General features: G+C 41.2%; 1 protein-coding gene across 1 annotated transcript in view; it reads left to right on the top strand.

The window, feature by feature from the left end:
* Nucleotides 1–2707: 2707 nt before the first annotated feature.
* Nucleotides 2708–20578, top strand: part of CCDC170 (coiled-coil domain containing 170) — a 96072-nt gene continuing 78201 nt past the window's right edge. Inside the window, exons 1-4 of the mRNA XM_033235049.1 lie at nucleotides 2708–3042; nucleotides 4628–4884; nucleotides 11187–11331; nucleotides 14975–15160. Of these exons, the coding sequence (XP_033090940.1) occupies nucleotides 2845–3042; nucleotides 4628–4884; nucleotides 11187–11331; nucleotides 14975–15160 (786 nt within the window). The 5' untranslated portion in view covers nucleotides 2708–2844. The remainder of the gene's footprint in view (nucleotides 3043–4627; nucleotides 4885–11186; nucleotides 11332–14974; nucleotides 15161–20578) is intronic.

Below are 20578 nucleotides of genomic sequence, written 5' to 3'. Positions count from 1 at the left end.
ATCTCAGCTATTTGGGAGGCTGAGGCAGGAGAATCGCTTGAACCCGGGAGCTGCAGGTTGCAGTGAGCCGAGATCACGCAATTGCACTCTAGCCTGGGCAACAAGAGTGAAACTCCATCTCAAAAAAAAAAATTCATTACTTCTTTAGGGAACTCTTTCCTTCCACCTCCTTCATCTGAAGTCATTTTCCTTTGTTAGCTGCCTTTTTGCCTTCCTTGCATTTATTTCATTTTGTAATTATACAATTCTAAGTGTGGTTGTTTGATAAATTCTGTTTCCCTTTCTAGACTGTCAGCTCAGTGCCTTATCCAGAGTAGGCTATCAGTAAATATTACTTGGTGGATAATCTCCAGTCTGCTGGACTCTGAGGGTGATTTAGATCCAGTGACTATCTTATAAACTCAGTCATCAAAAGAGGTCTCCAAATGTAGTCCCTACTCCAGTGTCAAGGGAATGATATCTTAATATATAGCTTCTTTTCTTTTCCTTCCCTTTCCCTTTCCCTTTCCCCTTCTCTTCTCTTTTCTTTCTTTCTTTCTCTTCTTTTTCTTTTCTTTCTTTCTTTCTTTCTTTCTCTCTCTCTCTCTCTTTCTTTCTTTCTTTCTTTCTCTTTCTTTCTTTCTTTCTTTTCTTCCTTCCTTCCTTCCTTCCTTTCTTTCTTTGTCTGTCTCTCTCTCTCTCTCTTCCTTTCTTCCTTTCCTCTTTCTTTTTTTTGAGACAGCGTTTTGCTCTGCTGCTTAGGTTGGAGTGCAGTGGTGCGATCACAGCTCACTGCAGCCTGACCTCCTGGGGCTCAAGCACTCCTCCCACCTCAGCTGGGACAACAGGAACATGCCCAGCTAATGTTTTGTAGAGATGGGGTCTCACTGTTACACAGGCTGGTCTGGTACTCCTGGGCTCAAGTAATCCTTCTGCCTCATTCTCCCCAAATACTAGGAATACAGGCATGAGCCACTGCACCTGGCCTGGCTTCTTTTCTTAAAAAAAAAAAAAAAAAAAAAAAAAGTTAGTCATTGAAAGAAATAATCATAGCCATTGGGAAACCTATTTTCCTAATAAATTTTATAAAATGGTATGCCATACAAATCTCTTATAAGTGACCTGTGTCCTCATATGGCCTAGTTTAGAAAATATGGCGTGGTGGTCAGGGTGGAGAAGACCCTCTGACTATTGAATGAGTCTGAACAGGATGTGGTTCTCTAATAAGAGATTCAGTTAAACTTTTTATGCTTTTTCTCCAGAGTACATATCTACCATCTTCTTGGTTGTGCTATGATTGGCAAACACTAGCTGTTACTAAGAGCTCTGAAGGTTTTGTTTGGCATTTTGTGGATTGAATCACACTGGTCATGATGCTTGTTGTAAAGTTATGAGCTTTAAGATGACTTTTGCATTCATGACTATATCAAACAGTAGTTGCTGGCAGTGGAGTAGTCTCTGGCATTCTTAAAAAGATTTTATCACTGAGCCTCCTGAGGCCATTTAGATACTCCAGGAAATCCTCCTTTATGTGACCTCTTTTGTATTCCTTCAAAAACGAATGGCTGTCTTCTGGGTCTTTCACAAAGACCACAGGCCTTGGAAACTCCATAGCGGTGGTGTAGATATCCAACCTCAGTCATAATTCTTGAAGGAAGCAGGCATATGGCATGAGTCGGATGGAAACGGGACCAGAGGGTGCAGTCTGCAGCCCGCAGGCCAAACCCACCAAATCTGCTCTGCAGGTGTGTTTATTTGATTCATATGTGTTTCTTTTTTAAACATTTAAATCAGTTGCCAACCTGCAAAAACCAGGAATTTACACTTCAAAAAGTCTGGATATATGGCTTGTCTTGGAAAACTGGAATGATTTGGAATTGGAAATTCCAAAATTGGAGTGGTTTGGCCAGGCTGGAAATCCTTATTTCTGTATCTGCAACCATCAGTGAAGCTGAGAGCTGTTCCCTTCCAGATGGGCAGGGGCTGTCCATGTGGGACCCTGCCATCTCTCATTTCACATGTTCATTTCAGTTGCCTTCATGATTCATGGGTATGAGATTATGAGATTGAGAATATCATGGTTATGAGGTTATGAGACTGAGTATAAAAGGCATAGTAAATAGTTACAAAGGAGACAGCCTTTTACATTTAGATCACATGATCTCTTTGATCAATAAATGAGACACTTAAATCAACAGACAAGAAATGAGTTGATCATCTTTGTGATCTGGACAAAGAAAAACAACGAAAACTGTCGCTAGTTGCACAGGATGTAGCAATGTTCTCCTCTGATAGTTCTTTGTTGAGTCTATTGATTCTGGGCAGAGGTCAAATACCATTTGAGTTGGGTGGAAGGAAAATCTTTTTTTGTTTTCTCATTTTTAGAGGCAGTCTCTCTCTCTCTCTGTTTGCTGGGCTGGGGTGCAGTGGTGCAATTATAGCTCACTGAAACCTCAGATTCCTGGGCTCAAGTGACCCTCCTGCCTCAGCCTCTCAAGTAGATAGGACTACAGGTGCATGACACTATGCCTGACAAATTAAAAAAAAATTTCTTTTTGTAGAGATAAGGTCTTGTTGTGTTGCCCAGGCTGGTCTGGAACTTCTGGCCTCAAGCAATCCTCCTGCTTTGGCCTCCAAAAGTGCTAGGATTATAGGCGTGAGCCAACATACCCTGCCATAGGCCACTTCTTAAATGACAAATCTCATCACCATCCTGGAGGAGCACATCATTTGTTCCTGAACTTTCTCCTGCCTCCCTTTGAACTTTGAGAATGAGAACCAAATGGTCTGAATATAACATTTCTCTGGGTAGCATGTTTGACACATTTGGAATACAAAGAATGCTTCTGCCTTTAATCTTGCTTTATGCAGCTGCACAGAAAAGATCGTTTAACACTCTTCTTTATATTTTGTATTTTGGGGGAATTCTACCAGGAAACTTACGATCATCTTTTGGAAGTCCCGGTCACGCGGGAGCAGTTAAATCACTGTCGGAATGTGGCTCAAAATGCTCGAAGTGAACTTGCAGCAACTTTGGTCAAATTTGAATGTACTCAGTCTGAGGTAAGAAAATGCATCTCCATCACTCAGAAATGGGCCTTCTTAGTTTCTTATAAAGTGAAACAGATCACTCCTGTAACTCCAGTACTTTGGGGAGGACGAGGCAGGCGGATCACGAGGTCAAGAGATCCAGACCATCCTGGCCAACATAGTGAAACTCTGTCTCTGTTAAAAATATAAAAGTGAGCTGGGCATGACAGTGAGCATCTGTAGTCTCAGCTACTCGGGAGGCTGAGGCAGGAGAATCACTTGAATCTGGGAGGTGGAGGTTGCAGTGAGGCGAGATCATGCCACTGCACTCCAGTCTGGCGACAGAGTGAGACTCCGTCTCAAAAAAAAAAAAAGAAACAGAAAGTAGGAGTGATTAGAAATAGGACAGTGGATATAGATTTAAAGCTTTTGGCAAAGTTGAAACTTGCTCTCTTTGTGCCTATCACCTAGAATTCCTGAAAAGTTACGCATTTGCCAGACTGTAAAGTCAGGTGGCTTGGGCTGAATTCTGAATTCTGGATCTCAGAGGAGCTATACAGCCTTGAGAGATCTGAGGGCACCTGAAGATGTTAAGTAAAGCTCCATAGGTCTCAGAGAACTTTCAGCATCTCTCAGCATATCTTCCTTTAATGTGGGTTGCTTGCAATCTGGAGTTCTTAGGAGGGAATTCTGAATCCCTTTCCTGTGTTAGTTCCAACTGGCTGGGGAAATTCTAGGAAGAAGAGTGGGATCCGTCTACCCCGTAGGCTAGCTCAGATTTAGAGTGGAGTTTCTGAGAGTCTTCCTAAACTCATTCTGCTTATAGCCTGGTGGCCCCAAGGAGTTCTAGACTGGCCTGTGATTTCTCACTAAGGCTGCCAGGACCCCGTAGAAAGATGAGTTGATAATGTGTGTGTGTGAATAAATGTATGTATGCGCACTCACAGCTCCAAAGAAGTACATGCTTTTATAACATTTTCTCATAGGGTAGATCTGACATTTTAACTCAATAAGGCACCTATGTTGTTCAGCATTTTGATATCACAGAACTCATAAAAGTTAAAATGTTTTCTTCATATAAATCTTATAAGGATTTTTCTTTTCTCTTATGTTTTTTTTTTTCCAGAAATTGAAATTTTATTTTTCTTTGTCACTCATGGTTAGAGTCTAGGAGATAAGTGTGACAAATATAGTGACATACTGAGTAGTCTGTGTTTAAGTGGGGAACAGTTACGGCTGTGAAATCACCGATCGTGTGATTTGTAGGTTGCTTGTCTAACTGTTTATCAGCAGCAATAACAGCAATACAGATTTAGAAAATGTGGACCATTGCAAAATATTTTATTGCTTGTGCAATCAACATCATAAACTTCTCTTGAATGAGACTAAACAACATAAGACATTGCTCAATTGGTTTTGGAAAAGATAGATTATAAAGTCAATTATTTAGGCATAATTTCTCATTTGGTAATACAGATACAAATATTAGAAAAGAAAATAAAGTTAGATTAAGTCATGAATAAAAGAGTGAACATTTAAATGGTGGCTTTGGGTTTCTTAAAGATACTTCAAACATAGGTTGTTAAAGTGTTTTTTTTTAATTTCTTTTCCATGTTAGCTTCGAGACCTCCGATCCAAGATGCTTTCTAAAGAAGTCTCCTATCAAGAATTGAAAGCTGAAATGGAGAGCTACAAGGAAAACAATGCCAGAAAATCATCTCTCCTTACCTCTTTGAGAGACAGAGTTCAGGAGCTAGAAGAAGAATCAGCAGCACTTTCCACTTCTAAAATCAGAACAGAAATCACAGCTCACACTGCAATCAAGGAGAACCAGGAATTAAAGAAGAAAGTTGTAGAGTTAAATGAAAAATTACAGTAAGGATACTGCAACATATTTTTTGCTTTAGCTAGAGTTAAAATACTAGCTTCTGAAAGCAAAATATGTCTTTGAATGTACTGGCATTTTGCATTACTTGGCCCTGAAACTCAATTTGAAAAAAAGTTATTGACCTCAAATATCTTTGGAGTCTTGACAAATTTTTCCAAGGCTCATTTCTAAATGTCATCAAGAGTCTTAACAAATACAGCCTTGTCTTAAACATGTTTCTAGGCTATCAATTAGGGCTGCAAATGCTTATTTACACAATTTAGAAGATTCCTCTAAGTAGAGGTTAACCCTGAGGTGGTGGGGTAGTACACAGAGGTAGATGTTTATTTAGAACCCAGTTATAAAAATATCCTAGAAGCTAGACCACTCCAGATCACACTGAACACTCCTCATTAGATTTTATTACTAGTTTATGCAGAGAAGTCATGAAACCTAGGTTTTCCACACTTCATTTTGACAAGAGGTGATTATTGAGACAAAATTGGGAACAAGTTGTTCCTAAAATATATTTTAAAATTCTATGAATGACTTAAATGTCTTTAGTAACGAAATACATTATATTTATTTTACTTATTCCATTAAAAAAAAAAAAAACCCAATACTTCCAGCCCCTGTCCTCTTTCTCTACTTCCACTTACAGCACAAACTCCTTAAACATTGCATGTATGACCAGGCGTGGTGGCTCACACCTATAATCCCAGCACTTTTGGAGGCTGAGGTGGGCAGATCACTTGAGGTCAGGAGTTTGAGACCAGCCTGGCCAACATGGTGAAACCCTGCCTCTACTAAAAATACAAAAATTAGCCAGGTATGGTGCCAGGTGCGGTGCCAGGTGCCTTTAATCCCAGCTACTCGAGAGGCTGAGATATGAGAATTGCTTGAAACTGGGCAGGTGGAGGCTGAAGTGAGCTGAGATCACACCACTGCACTGCAGCCTGGGCAACAAAGTGAGACTCTGTCTCAAAAAAAAAAAAAATGTTGTGTGTATTCATGGTCTGCAATTTCTCTTCTCTCTCTGGAATCTGATCCACTGAAACCATTCATTAAGGTCACCAGTGAGTGCACAGTGCAAGTTAAATGGTCAGTCTTATCTTATTTGAACAATCAGTAGCATCAGTCACAGTTGATCTTTTTCTTTGAACCACCTTCTCCTTCTCTTGGCTTCCAGGACCTTACACATGCCTAGGTTTTTTCTTTTCTTTTTTTAATCTTACCTTTCTAGCTAGTGTCTTTCACTGTTTCTCCTCATCTCTTTTGCTTTCAAATACTGGAGTACCTCAGGGATCAGCCCTTGAATCTCTTCTCATTTGTATCTAAATTTACTACCTTGGTGACATCATTTAGTTTCATGGCTTTAAGTTTCTAAATGCTGGTGACTCCCACACTTCTGTGTCTAGCCTGGATCTCTTCCCAGAGCTCAAGAACCACATATCTTATTAGCTACTGTACATCTCCATGTGGATCTCCAACAGGCATCTCAAACTTAATGTGTCCAAAACAGAGCTCCCAGTGTTCCCACAAAATCCTTCTGCACTTCTCTTCATCTCATGTGATCATAATTCCATTCTTCTAGTTGATCATATCAAAATTCTTGCTATCAAACTTGGTTCTCTTTCTCTTTCACTCTCCATGTCTGATTGTTCAGCAAATCCCCTCATATCTCTTTTCAAAACAAATCTAAATTTTGTCAGCTTTCCATTATCACATTTATTGTCACTAACTTGGTCCAAGCCACCATTAACTCTCACCTGGAGTATTGTAATATGTATCTGTTACAGCAGCATCCCACTCCTGGTACTAATTTCTCTCTTAGTCGGTTTGGGCTAACTAACATATAAACATAAATTAATAACATATACTAGGTGGCTTAAAAGACAGAAATTTAGTCCTTTAGTTGGGGAAGCTGGGAAGTCCAAGGTCAAGATGTTGGCCTATTCAGTTCCTGGTGAGGGTCCTCTTTCTGGTTTGTAGATGAATGCCTTCTTGCTGTATCCTCACATGGCAGAGAGAGAGATCACCTCTCCATGCTCTTTCTCCTTCTCCTTCTCCTTCTTCTTCTTATTCCTCCTCCTCCTCCTCTTCTTCTTCCTCTTTTTTTTTTTTTTTTTTGACAGAGTCTTGCTCTGTTGCCCAGGCTGGAATGCAGTGGTTGCAATCTTAGTTCACTGCAACCTCTGCCTCCCGGGTTCAAGCAATTCATGTGACTCAGCCTCCCAAGTAGCTGGGATTATAGGTGTGCATCACCAGGCCCAGCTAATGTTTTGTATTTTTAGTACAGATTGGGTTTTACCATGTTGGCCAGGGTGGTCTCAAACTCCTGACTTCAAGTGATCTGTCTGCCTCAACCTCCTAAAGGGCTGGGATTACAGGGATAAGCCACCACGCCCAGCCAGTGTCCCTTCTTATAAGGGCACTAGTCTCATTCATGAGGGTGCCACTCTTGTGGCCTAATTACCTCCTAAAGGCCCAACCTCCAAATATTATACCGTCATATTGGGAATTAGGACTTCAACATATGAATTCTTGGAGGACATAAACATTCAGGTCATAGCAGTGGTTTCCCTACCTCTGACTGTGCCCCCTGCAGCCAGAGTGATCCTGTTAAAATGCAAATTAGATCATGTAAATTCCTAGCACAGAGTCCTCCAGTGACTCTCACTCAGGGTAAAGACAGCGTTTCCTATGAACCAAAAGGCTCATCCTGACCTGGTTTTGCTACCATTCTCTCCCTTATTGTTTCCTTTCCAGATCGCTGGCTTCTTTGCTGTCCCTTGAACCTGACAGACCTGATCGTACCTCAGGACCTTTGTAATTGTTAATTTCTCTTCCTGGAAGGCTCTTCCCCAGATATCACATGGCTGACCCCATTTCCTTTAGGTCTTCACTCAGATGGCACTTTCCAAGTGAGATGTTCCATGAATAACATATTTAAAAATGTACTCCTCTAATATCTCTTGCCCCTCTTTCCTTCTTGCTTAATTTTTTCTCTCTAGTCCTATTATACTGTACTATACCTTTTACATATACTTGTATTTTGATTATTGTCCATCTTTCCAAATAGAACATAAGCTCCATGAGGTCAATAATTTTTTTTTCAGAGATGGGAGTCTCACTGCCCAGGCTGGCCTAAAATTCCTGGGTTCAAGTGATTCTCCCACCTCAGCCTCCCTAGTAGCTGGGACTACAGGTGCACACCACTGCACCTGGCTGGATTTGTATCTCTTTTGTTTACTATTGTATCTTTAGCACCTTTAATGAGGCTTGGTGTATGGTAGGTACTCAATAAGTATTTATTAAATAAATGAGTAATAAAAACACTATATGCATATTGTAAAAAATATTTTTTAAATACAGAAAAGTGCCAAGAAGAAATTAATAATTACTTAAAAGCTTTTGATTATAGAAGAGCTATAATTAATATTAATATTTTGTTGTATAGATTTTTCAGAAGATCATATACAAATGACTTTAGGTAGTATACTATTTTTACTGAATCATATGTTGTAAATATATATATAATTTATATATTATATAATTTATATTTTATATAAATTATATATATATATATATATTTTAAAGACAGAGTCTTGCTCTGTCACCCAGGCTGGAGTGCAGAGACATGACCTCGGCTCACTGCAACCTCCACCTCTTAGGTTCAAGCAGTTTTCATGCCTCAGCCTCTTGAGTAGCTGGGATTACAGGCGTGTGCCACCACTCCCAGCTAATTTTTGTATTTTCAATAGAGATGGGGTTTCGCCATGTTGGCCAGACTGGTCTCGAGTTCCTGACCTAGAGTGATCTGCCTGCCTTGGCCTCCCAAAGTGTTAGGATTACAGGAGTGAGCCACTGTGCCTGGCCATATGTTGTAAATATTTAAAAAACTCATTTAGCATATAATTGTATTTATTTACTTCTTTGAGACAGGTTTTCACTCTGCCACGCAGGCTGGAGCGCAGTGGCGCAATCATAGCTCACTGCAGCCTTGACCTCCTAGGCTCAAGCGATCCTCCCACCTTAGCCTCTTTTGTAACTGGGACCACAGGTGCATGCCACTATACCCAACTGATTTTTAATTTTTTTTGTAGAGATGGCATTTTGCCATGTTGCCCAGGTTGGTCTTGAATCCCTGACCTCAAGCAATCCTCCCACTTTGGCCTACCAAAGTGCTGGGATTACAGGTGTGAGCCACTGTGCCAAGCCTGGTACATAATTTTAAATGACTCATTATATTCCATTGCTTGAAATACCATAATTTACTCAATCAATTACTTTTGCTATTTCTACAGGCTCTTAGGTTAGTTCCACTAAAAAAATTACTATAAACCAAGCTGCAATGAATACCTATGTGATTCATATTTTTACATTTCTGTGATTATTTTCTTAGGGTAGATTCTTGAAACTTTGTTGGGTCAAGTGAATTGCAAATAGAAATAGAAGTAATCCAGAGACCTTTGGAATGGAGAAGAAAGATTGAAATCTTGGGGTTAATGCATGGAATCATATATATAAATCGATCAGCACCATACAATTAATTATGCCTTTCCTGGGTCCAAAAGACTGAAGAGTTTTACCTTTCATATGCTAAAATAAGAACTCAGAGATACAGCGATGTTAGTCTTTTATCGTTACACATTTTTCTAAATAGAAATCTGATATGCTTTGAGTATCTGCAATTACATGCTTTGTTACTCTTTGAATAGGTTGAAGGAATTTGCAGTAAACATTCAACATGGTAAAAAGGAAAAGCAATAATCATGTTTATTATCTTGGATATTTAAAAAATGACACTAAATTACTGAAATGATTCTAATTTGCCTTTAAAGTGTGCCTATTTTTGATGATCTCTTAGTTGCTAACATTTAAAGCATTAGAAATAGACCATACTATTTCAACAAACCTATCTGAGATTTCAGATAATATATTCATAATAGACCACAAATTTCCTTTTTCCTTGACTGGCCAATTCTATTACTCTTCCAACGTTTTTTTTTTTTTTCTTTTATTTTTTGTTGACTTGTAATAATTGTACATATTTATGGGATATAGAGTAATATTTTGATACATGTATACAATGTATAATGATCAAACCAGGGAAGTTAGCACATCCATCATCTTGAACAGTTATCATTTTTTTGTGTTGTGAACATTCAAAATCCTCTCTTCTAGCTATTTGAAAACTAAATTCTTGTTAACTGTATTCACCATACTATACTACAGAACACTAGATCTTACTCCTGCCATCTAGCTTTATAACTTTATAACCATCTTTATAAGTTTATAGCCATTGACTAACCTCACTGTGTCCTCCTTCATCCGCTACCCTTTCCAGCCTCTAATAATCAAAATTCTACTCTGCTTCTACGAGTTCAGTATTTTTTGGCTCCCACATATGAGTGAGAACATGAGGTAATTATCTTTCTGTACTTGACTTATTTTGCTTAACATAGTATCCTCCAGGTTCTTCCATATTGCCACTCCTGACAGGATTTCATTCTTTTAAAAGGCTGAGTAGTATTCCAGTGTGTACATATATCATATTTTTTCCCCCTATTCACCCACTGATGGGCACCTGTGTTGATTCCCTGTCTTGGCTACTGTGAATAGAACTGCAGTAAACATGGGGGTTCAGACATCTCTTCAATATACTGATTTTCTTTCCTTTCTTGCAATATGCTTTAAAGACTAAGGGCATGTGAAAACTAATAATGAACTTTGCTGGTGATTGAACACATCTCTTTTCCAGAGGCGAGAACCTTCTCTGCTTTTGATGTATTTGTTATTATAGTTATGCCTGGCCATGAACTAGGACCCTTATAAATAAATCACTGTATTGTAAAGTTTGAAAATAAAATGAAGCTTGATCCTCTAGAGCCAATGTGGTAGCACTCTCCTTCCCCATGAGGCCACAGTGAAGACCCATGGCTATGTGGATTGTGAGCATTGTGCTCCAGACACGTGCCTCCATTTTTAGAGATCCTTTAGGATCCCTAAACCCTTTAGGGTTGAGGCTAGGGGAATCCATTTCCCCTCCTGTTACTAAGTCCACAATGCCTTGAAGATTTCCTTATATTTCTGCAAAGCATAGGTGTCCCAAAATTGCTGCCACTTTTCTCCTTCCTTTATAGGGCTTTATAGGGCTTCTGTGACAATAATTTGCTCTGTGTCTGGGAAACTGTGTTGCATTGAAAATGACAATTATTTCCCCCAGAGAGCTTATATTCTGACTTGGTTTGATGAATGTTATCTTCCATGGTGTTAAATTCTGACTTACTTGTTATTTGCCAAACAGAAAGTGTGCAAAAGAAAATGAGGAGAATAAGAAACAAGTTTCAAAGAATTGCAGGAAACACGAGGAATTTCTGATTCAACTGCGTGACTGCTTGGATCCAGACGAGAGGAATGACAAGGCATCAGATGAAGATTTAATTTTAAAGGTGTCTGTATGCAGATTAAAAAGTCTATAAATGTGGTGGTGATTCTGACATGTGGCATGAAAGGAAGTGCTGTGGTTGAGTTTGAGTGGGGGTGGCAGGAGAATGGCACAGTAGCCCAAGTATAGCATTAATAAACTGTGTAACTTGGGACAAGTCATATCACCTTCCTGAGCCTCAATTCCAAGATCTTTTCTAGCATTATTGGAATTAATTATTCTCCAAAAGAGATAATGGCTTTGTCTAAAATATATTTAGGTTGTCATATACAATTAATTACTCATTTTAACCATTTGCTTTAGGGAGATTTTTTCCTTTTAGTTACAGCCAGACATATACTCACACAAAACCAGCTGCATGTCATTTTTAGGATACTGATTGAGTGTGAGTTCTAAAGTACTGTAAAAATTTACATTAAAACCAAATAGTGGCTGGGTGTGGGGGCTCACGACTGTAATCCCAGCACTTTGGGAGGCCAAGGCGGGCAGATCACCTGGGGTCAGGGGTTCGAGACCAGCCTGGCCAACATGGTGAAACCCCATCTCTACTAAAATACAAGAATTAGCTGGGCATGGTGGGGGACACCTGTAGTCCCAGATAATTGGAAGGCTGAGGCAGGAGAATCACTTGAACCAGGAGGCAGAGGTTGCAGTGAGATCAAGCCACTGCACTCCAGCCTGGGCCACAGAGTAAGACTCTGTCTCAAAAAAACAAACAAAACAAAAAAAAAAACCAATAGCAAAAATTCTACTTTAATAGTAGATTACCATTAAGCCAGAAACAAATAATATTAACTGAATAATTCACTTGGCCCATAGTGCTTCATTAGGATGCCTGAAAGTATCTGAGTGCTCATGGTTCTCTTTGGCTATTTACAAACCTTTCATATCCTTGCTTCCTGACAGATTTCCACACAGTCTTTTTTTATGTTTGTTTTTGTTTGTTTGTTTGTTTATTTGGTTTAAATTTAGAGACAAGATCTTGCTCTGTCACCCAGGCTGGAGTACAGTGGTATGATCCTAGTTTACTGTGGCCTTGACTTCCTGGGCTCAAGTGATCCTCCTGCCTCAGCTTCCTAAGTAATTGGGACTACAGGCGTGCACCATGTCTGGCTAATTATTTTATTTACTTAGAGATGAAGTCTTGCTATGTTGTCCAGGCTGGTCTTGAACTCCTGGCCTCAGCAATTACCCCACCTCTGCCTCCCAAAGTGCTGTGATTGCAGTTGTGAGTCACCATGCCCAGCACCCATGCGTCTTTTTATTTTATTTTTTTAAATGGAGTTGAGGTCTCACTATATTGCCCAGGGTGATCTCTAACTCCTGGGCTCAAGCGGTTCTCCCACCTTGGCTTTCCAAAGTGCTGGGATTACAGGCATGAGCCATCATGTCTGGCCTATCATGCAGCCTTTTAAAAATGCAGCCATTTTTAAAAGTCATCTCTTAGGTGTCTACTAGTGAGCTTTCCAAACGTCCTCTCTGAAAGCCGCAAGATGACTTCATTTGACTTTGGGAAGTATTCCACTTCACGGATGGGTTTTGATAGCTGGGACCATGGGTCCACCTGATGCTCTTATGGATGCTGGATGCTTCTCCTCCTGCTCCCTATGGCTAACTTGTGACCAGGAGCTCGGCTGTAAAAGTCCACTTGTAGTTTGAGAATTATCTTTCAAACCAAATGATGGGGAAAAGAAAAGGGAATTCAGAAGCTCCTTCTTCCGTGACACCCTTTTCTCTATCAGACACAATCTCCCGGTGCTAATCTGGGTGTTTCTACTACATTCATCATGCCCTTGTCTTTTCTGTGTTTCTAATGCTTTGACTTCTGGGGTCTTGCTGAGCTGGAAGAGCCTGCCCTTCCCAGCAGAGCTTTCACACGTGAACTGACCAATCCGGAGCCCACTCCCCAGTCACCTCCTACAACTGGCTCTTACCTTCAGGCTACTGCCTCTTGACCTAAGTCCCCTAAATAGCTCAGATCAGCCTCTACACCCCAAGAGCCACTGAAATCATTCAATAGCCAACCCTAAGTCTGCTTACTCTGTTTTACTTATTCCTTCCTGTGGAGGTGACAGGGAAGTCTCTCGCCAGCTTTTCTCCCCTCTTCTTCTGCTTCCCAACTGGCCCTGGTGCTTCCCCATGGCCCTGCGTGGTGTGGTGGGTTTCTTCCATTTGGGGAAAAATGAGTAAGAAACCATCTTTTTGATGGCAATTTCTTCCTGGGATTTGTCGACTTCAGCTTACCTGAGCAGTAATGGAATCTATATTTCACGACAGAGGGTAGGAATCGGGAGCTTTGGTATCTCGGCCACGTGAGCAGGTGCCTGTCTTAAAAAGAAAAAAAAAAATCGCCCAGATCAGGAAGTCTGCTGTCTTGACTGAGACTGCAGCCTCATTAGGTGTTCCTCCAAGAACAAAATGGCTCTGGTTTCAAAACTGTTCCTTTGCTTTCACATGCCCTCATAAACACGTGTGCCCACGCATTTCCAAGGAACCATGCATTCCTAATAATTTGACATTCATTCCTTCATTTCGCAAATATTTAGTGAGTGCTTACTATATGCTAGACACTGTTCTGAGTGTTGGAGAGAGAGCAGTGAATGAGACAAGACTATGTCTATGCTCTCCTAGAGATTTCATTTTCAAGGGGTAACGATAGTGAAGAAATAACCAAATAAATATGTACGACTGCTCCACGTGGTGAAAGGTGCAATACAGAAAAGCAAATTAGGATGCAGGGATAGAGAGGGAAGCAAGTCACGGGTGTTGGAGACTGTCTGAGGAGCGCCCCCCTGAGGTCGGGAGTTTTGAGGGCTATTGAGGAATGATCATGGAAACGTGAGGAAGAGTGTTGGAGAGAGAGGGGACAGCGTGAGCTGAGGACTGTGGCTCCATGTGTTCAGAGCATTGAGGCTCAAAGATACATCACTTCCACGTAGAGTCTCAACACAAACGCTGGCCCTGTCCTGAGGGGTCTCAAGTCACCCTACAGGCCTTCCCCTGGCCCTTCAGAGTGAGTTTGTCTGTATGGCTCCTTCCCTGAGGTCAAGGAGCCTGCTGGCTTTTATTTTCCCCTTGTAAATCTTATAAATGCTCCCAATTAACCATTCCAGTGCACAGCATAATAAGCAAAAGCTCTGCTAATCTCAATTCCCTATGATAAACACTGAGCTGTTATTCAGAGTTTTCCTATGCTTATATTAAATAGAAATATATATATATATAAAAGCATGGCCCTGTGTTCTGTGTATTTCCTCCAGTGCCACATGGTGTCTTGACTGCAATAGATCTGAGTGGACATGGGCTGAACGCAGGTCCCTTGCTTCATCACCTACTGTAGCCTCTGTAGAGCTTCGCCTTACCTGGTGTATTTAGCAGCCAGAGGTTTGATGATGTGTGTTCCCTTGGGACGCTTTTGGCTTCATTATCCTTGCCTTGTGGCCACCTTTTGGATAATTTGAATTGGACTCCTAGGTCTAAAACAGAGTTTAGAGGCTGCCTTTGAAAATGTGACCTTTCCAGTCCATGCAGGGATAGTGCTCTTACATTTTTCATATGATAATGCTGTCTATAGATTGTGAGTTGCTTAGAGAAAATGTATGAAATTGTTAATTTTTATAGGACAGTTGTAATTGCTTTCTCTTCAGCTCAGAGAGCTGTGCAAGGAAAATGAATTCGTGAAAGGACAAATTGTTATTCTTGAAGAGACTATAAATGTCCATGAGATGGAGGCAAAAGCTAGCAGAGAAACGATCATGAGGCTGGCTTCAGAAGTCAACAGAGAGCAGAAAAAAGCTGCCTCCTGTACTGAAGAGAAAGACAAGCTGAACCAGGTACAATATGTGAAGTATATGTGTGCATCTGGGACCATGTTGAGGAAGTAGAAATGGAAGAGATGGATGTCAGATAAGCGCCCTAGAACTATTGATCACAATTTTTTTTTTATTGATCACAATTTTAAGAACCTGCACTCAGCAGAAGGATTGGGGGTGACTTGGGACAAAGTGACTCAAACAGGCCATTGGCTATATGTACATTAAAAAATTTTAATTGTAATTAATTAATTAATTAATTTTTGAGAAGGTGTCTCACTCTGTCATCCATATTGGAATGCAGTGGCGCTATCTTGACTTACTGCAACTTCCACCTCCCGGGTTCAAGCAATTCTCCTGCCTCAGTCTCCCAAGTAGCTGGGACTACAGGCGCCCACCACCATGCCCAGCAAGTTTTTTGTTTGTTTGTTTGTTTTTTGAGACAGAATCTTGCTCTGTCGACCATGCCGGAGTGTGGTGGTGCGATCTTGGCTTGCCGAAGCTCTGCTTCCTGGGTTCATGCCATTCTCCCGCCTCAGTTTCCCTAGTAGCTGGGACTACAGGCACCTGCCACCATGCCTGGCTAATTTTGTTTTTTTGTATTTTTAGTAGAGATGGGGGTTTCATCGTGTTAGCCAGCATGGTCTAGATCTCCTGACCTCGTGTTCCGCCAGTCTCGGCCTCCCAAAGTGCTGGAATTACAGGCATGAGCCACCGCGCCTAGCCTGATTTTTGTGTTTTTAATAGAGACAGGGTTTCACCGTGTTAGCCAGGCTAGTCTCAACTCCTGGCCTCAAGCGATCCATTTGCTTCGGCCTCCCAAAGTGCTGGAATTACAGGCGTGAGCCACTGTGCCTGGCCACACTTTTTTAATAAATGGAAAAAAGGAATAAAAAACACTTAAAAGTAAAGAATTTGTAGAGAAGATGTCTTACTTTAGTTAAATTATAGGATCTTAAAAAGTTTACATTTAATATATTTGAACAAATAGGTAATATATTTACAAGAAACAAAATTCTAAATGTACAAGAGTATATGGTGAAACATGTTCCCCATACCCCTCTCCCCAGCCATCCAGTTCTCTTCAGAGGCAACCTCTCTGTTAACAATTTCTTTCTTTTAAAACATTTTTTTGTAGAGACAGGGTCTGGCTATGTTGCCCAGGCTGGTCCTAAACTCCTGGCCTCAAGTGATCCTCCCACTTGGGCCTTCCAAAGTGCTGGGATTACAGGCATGAGCCACTGTGCCCTGCCCCAGTGATTTCTTATATACTCTTCTGGAAATATATTACACACATATATACGTGTTCTTTTAATTTCTTTTTAACACAAATGTTGACACACTCTGCACACTGTATTTTTCTCTTTTTATTTATATTTTAACACAAATGACAATATCCTATACATTATTATCAATGCAGGTATTATGAGTAATCTTTTATCATTCTTCATGTGGGAGGATATATCAGTAAGACAAAATCCAAGAAGTAGACTCACTGGGCCAAAGAACATGGACCTTGTAATTCTGACAGATATTGCCAAAGGGAAGTGACTGAATTATAAACTTTTATTTACACAGTGAATTGGCTGATCTTTTCAAATGATTTGCAACCTATCTGAGCATGGGACTTAATACCATATATATATTTTTAACACTATATAATCCCTTAATTATAATTTTGTGATAAAGAAATTTATCATGGGATTAATAATAATGATCCATTTCCAAAAGTAAAAAAAGAGCTTGTATAATCAGTTAATAAAAGTACATAGGAAAAAAGTGAATGGCAATGGTCTAGCAGATGGAATTTAAGATCAGCTGGGCCGGGCGCGGTGGCTCACGCCTGTAATCCCAGCACTTTGGGAGGCCGAGACGGGCGGATCACGAGGTCAGGAGATCGAGACCATCCTGGCTAATACGCTGAAACCCCGTCTCTACTAAAAATACAAAAACTAGCCGGGCGAGGTGGCGGGCGCCTGTAGTCCCAGCTACTCGGGAGGCTGAGGCAGGAGAATGGCGTGAACCCAGGAGGCAGAGCTTGCAGTGAGCTGAGATCCGGCCACTGCACTCCAGTCCGGGCGACAGAGCGAGACTCTGTCTCAAAAAAAAAAAAAAAAAAAAAAGATCAGCTAAAGACTGGTGCTGATAAAGGGAGCCTCCCTGGGGGTGAAGGGCTAGTGGTGGCCCACAGGCTGAGGAGGGGCCTGTGGAATTGGTGGGTGCAGGAGAAGGAGTTACCTTTTCGGGAATTTCTTTTGGGCTTTCTCTGTCTAGTGACAGCCACACTGAGGTGAGATGGGAAATTGGAAAGCACAGTCATGACAATAATTTCTATTTTCAGTTAATTTCCTGCATCAAAAAGCCCTTTGCACCACTGGCTTTATTCTCCTGACACATTAACTCTGTGGGAAGTGCAATGTTTATTATTGTCAATGCCCTCATCGTCAGCTTGGACTGCCATAACACAGTGCCATAGACTGGGTGGCTTAAACAACATAAATGTATTTCTCCAATTCTGGAGGCTGGGAAATCCAAGATCAGGGTGCCAGCATGGTCAGGTTCTGGTGAGGGCCCTCATCCTGCATGTAGATGGCTGCCTTCCCTCTATGTCCTCACATGTCACAGAGAGAGCAAGCAAGCTAAGTGCTATGATGTCTCTCCTTCTAAGGGCACTAATCCCATGGTGAGGTTCCTACCCTCAAAACTTCATCTGAACCTAATCACCTGCCAAAAGCCCCACCCACAAATACCATCACATTGGGGGTTAGGACTTCAAAATACTAATTTTGGGGAAGACACAAATCAGTCCATAGTATTAGCTTGGTGCAAAAGTAATTGTGGTTTTTGCAATGACTTTTAATGGCATCAACCTAATAACTTTCCATTATTTTTCACCAACATTTTCTTTTAAAAAATTTCGAATATATAGAAAGGGTTAAGGAATATGACAATGATCACCCACCCACCATCCACCCAGATGCAACAATGGTTAGCATTTTGTTTTATTTGCCTTATTATTTTACATAAACAATATATATGTTATTGTTTATTTATTGTTACATAAACATAGATATATTTGCAGAATCACTTGAAAATAAGTTGCAGACATCATATGTATTGCCTCTAACTATGTCAGCATATTTATCCTAAGAATAAGGACATTGCCCTATGTAACCACAATACCACTGCTGAATCTGAAAGTTAACTGTAATGCCGGATAACATCTGTGGTGGTTTTCAAGCATGCACAATTTTTTTATGTGTTTCCTCTTGAGCATGGTCTGGACTTACTGATTCCCTTCTAGAGAATAGAATATGTCAGAAATGATGGATATCACTTTTGATATTAGGTTATAAAAAGGCTGTGGCTTCTGTCTTAAATACACTCTGTTGATCTCTCTGGAATCACTTGCTCTTGAGGGAAGCCAGAGGCCATGTTGTGAGGTAGGTCTAGGGAGAGGGAAGTCAGCTACCATGTGGTGAAGACACTCAGCCACCTCTCGGGAGGCCCACGTGGCAGGGACCTGAGGCCTGTCAGCTACCCTGTGAGTGAGCCCAGCAGGGAATCCTCCTCTGGGCAATCCTGGGGAAGACTGCAGCCCTACTCAACAGCTTGGCCCTAACCTCAGGAGAGCCCCTGAGCCAGAACTACCAGCAGCAAAGTCATGCCGAGATTCCTGACCCATAGAAACTGTGAGATAATCAGTGTTTGTTGTTTTAAGCCACCAAGTTTGGCTTAGCTAATAATCATCTAGTATCACTCCACATTCAAATTTCACCACTTGCTACAAGAATGTCTTTTACAGCAGTTTTCTTCCCCAAATTGGGATCCCACCTAGGTTAATTCACTGCATTTGTTGATTAGTTTCAGTTTTTGTTGTTGTTGTTGTTCTTATTGTTTTCAAACAGCATTGACATTTTGGAGAGGTCAGAGCAGTGGCCTGATTGTTTCTTCACTGTGTGGTTTAACTTATTTCCTGTAAATTTAAAAGTTGGATCAGGCCGGGCGCGGTGGCTCAAGCCTGTAATCCCAGCACTTTGGGAGGCCGAGACGGGCGGATCACGAGGTCAGGAGATCGAGACCATCCTGGCTAACACGGTGAAACCCCGTCTCTACTAAAAATACAAAAACTAGCCGGGCGAGGTGGCGGGCGCCTGTAGTCCCAGCTGCTCGGAGGCTGAGGCAGGAGAATGGCGTGAACCCAGGAGGTGGAGCTTGCAGTGAGCTGAGATCCGGCCACTGCACTCAGTCCGGGCGACAGAGCGAGACTCTGCCTCAAAAAAAAAAAAAAAAAAAAAAAAAAAAGTTGGATCTAGAGGCTGGATTGGATTCAGGTTAAGGCTTTTGGCAAGAATATTACATATTATTTTTCATGTTGCATTCTATTAGAAGGCAAATAATGTTAGAGTGTTCCACTGCTGGTGACACTAAGTTTTACTACCAATCTCTTTGGTGTAAGTGTACATTTTTTCTCTTCTGCAGTTAAGTTTCTGTGTGGTGATAATCATCAGGTTATTCCTGTTCCCTATGACTTTACCTAGTGATGTCAGCATTCACCGCTTCTTGTCTGGATTAACTATTACATCATGGGTGGCAAAGTGGTGATATTCTAATTTCATCATTCCTCCCATCTATTAGGCGGTATTCTTCTCTAAAGAAAAGCTTTCTTTATTTTCTTTCCTTTTGTTTTCAATTCTATGGACACATGGATTTTTATTTATTTACTGTGTTATAATCAATTATTCTCTTTCAGTGCTCCAAATTCTCCAAATTTGTCCAGCAGAAGCTCCTTCAGGATGTCCCCTGTGACTTTGTAGCATGAGTCCTTCAGTCTCTCAAGTCTTCCTTGATCTGTGGCTGAAGAAGTCATCACAGGCTCTCTTGCAATATTCAGGCCACTGAACTAAAACCAGCCAATTCTTTCTTTTTTTTTTTTTTTTTTTTTTTTGAGGCGGAGTCTCGCTCTGTCGCCCGGACTGGAGTGCAGTGGCCAGATCTCAGCTCACTGCAAGCTCCGCCTCTCGGGTTCCCGCCATTCTCCTGCCTCAGCCTCCGAGTAGCTGGGACTACAGGCGCCCACCACCTCGCCCGGCTAGTTTTTTTTGTATTTTTAGTAGAGACGGGGTTTCACCGTGTTAGCCAGGATGGTCTCGATCTCCTGACCTCGTGATCCGCCCGTCTCGGCCTCCCAAAGTGCTGGGATTACAGGCTTGAGCCACCGCGCCCGGCCTCAATTCTTTCTTTTTTTGAGACAGGGTCTCATTCTGTCTCTCAGGCTGGAGTCCAGTGGCGCAACCTCAGCTCTCTGCAAACTCTGCCTCCCTGGTTCAAGTGATTCTCCTGCCTCAGCCTCCCCAGTAGCTGGGATTACAGGCACGTCCACTACGCTCGGCTAATTTTTTGTATTTTTAGTAGAGAGAGGTTTCACCATTTTGGCCA

This window comes from Trachypithecus francoisi, unplaced genomic scaffold (assembly GCF_009764315.1).
Source record: "Trachypithecus francoisi isolate TF-2019V2 unplaced genomic scaffold, Tfra_2.0 Lachesis_group15, whole genome shotgun sequence".
Taxonomy (NCBI): domain Eukaryota; kingdom Metazoa; phylum Chordata; class Mammalia; order Primates; family Cercopithecidae; genus Trachypithecus; species Trachypithecus francoisi.
This window is presented reverse-complemented; position numbering and strand designations above follow the sequence as displayed.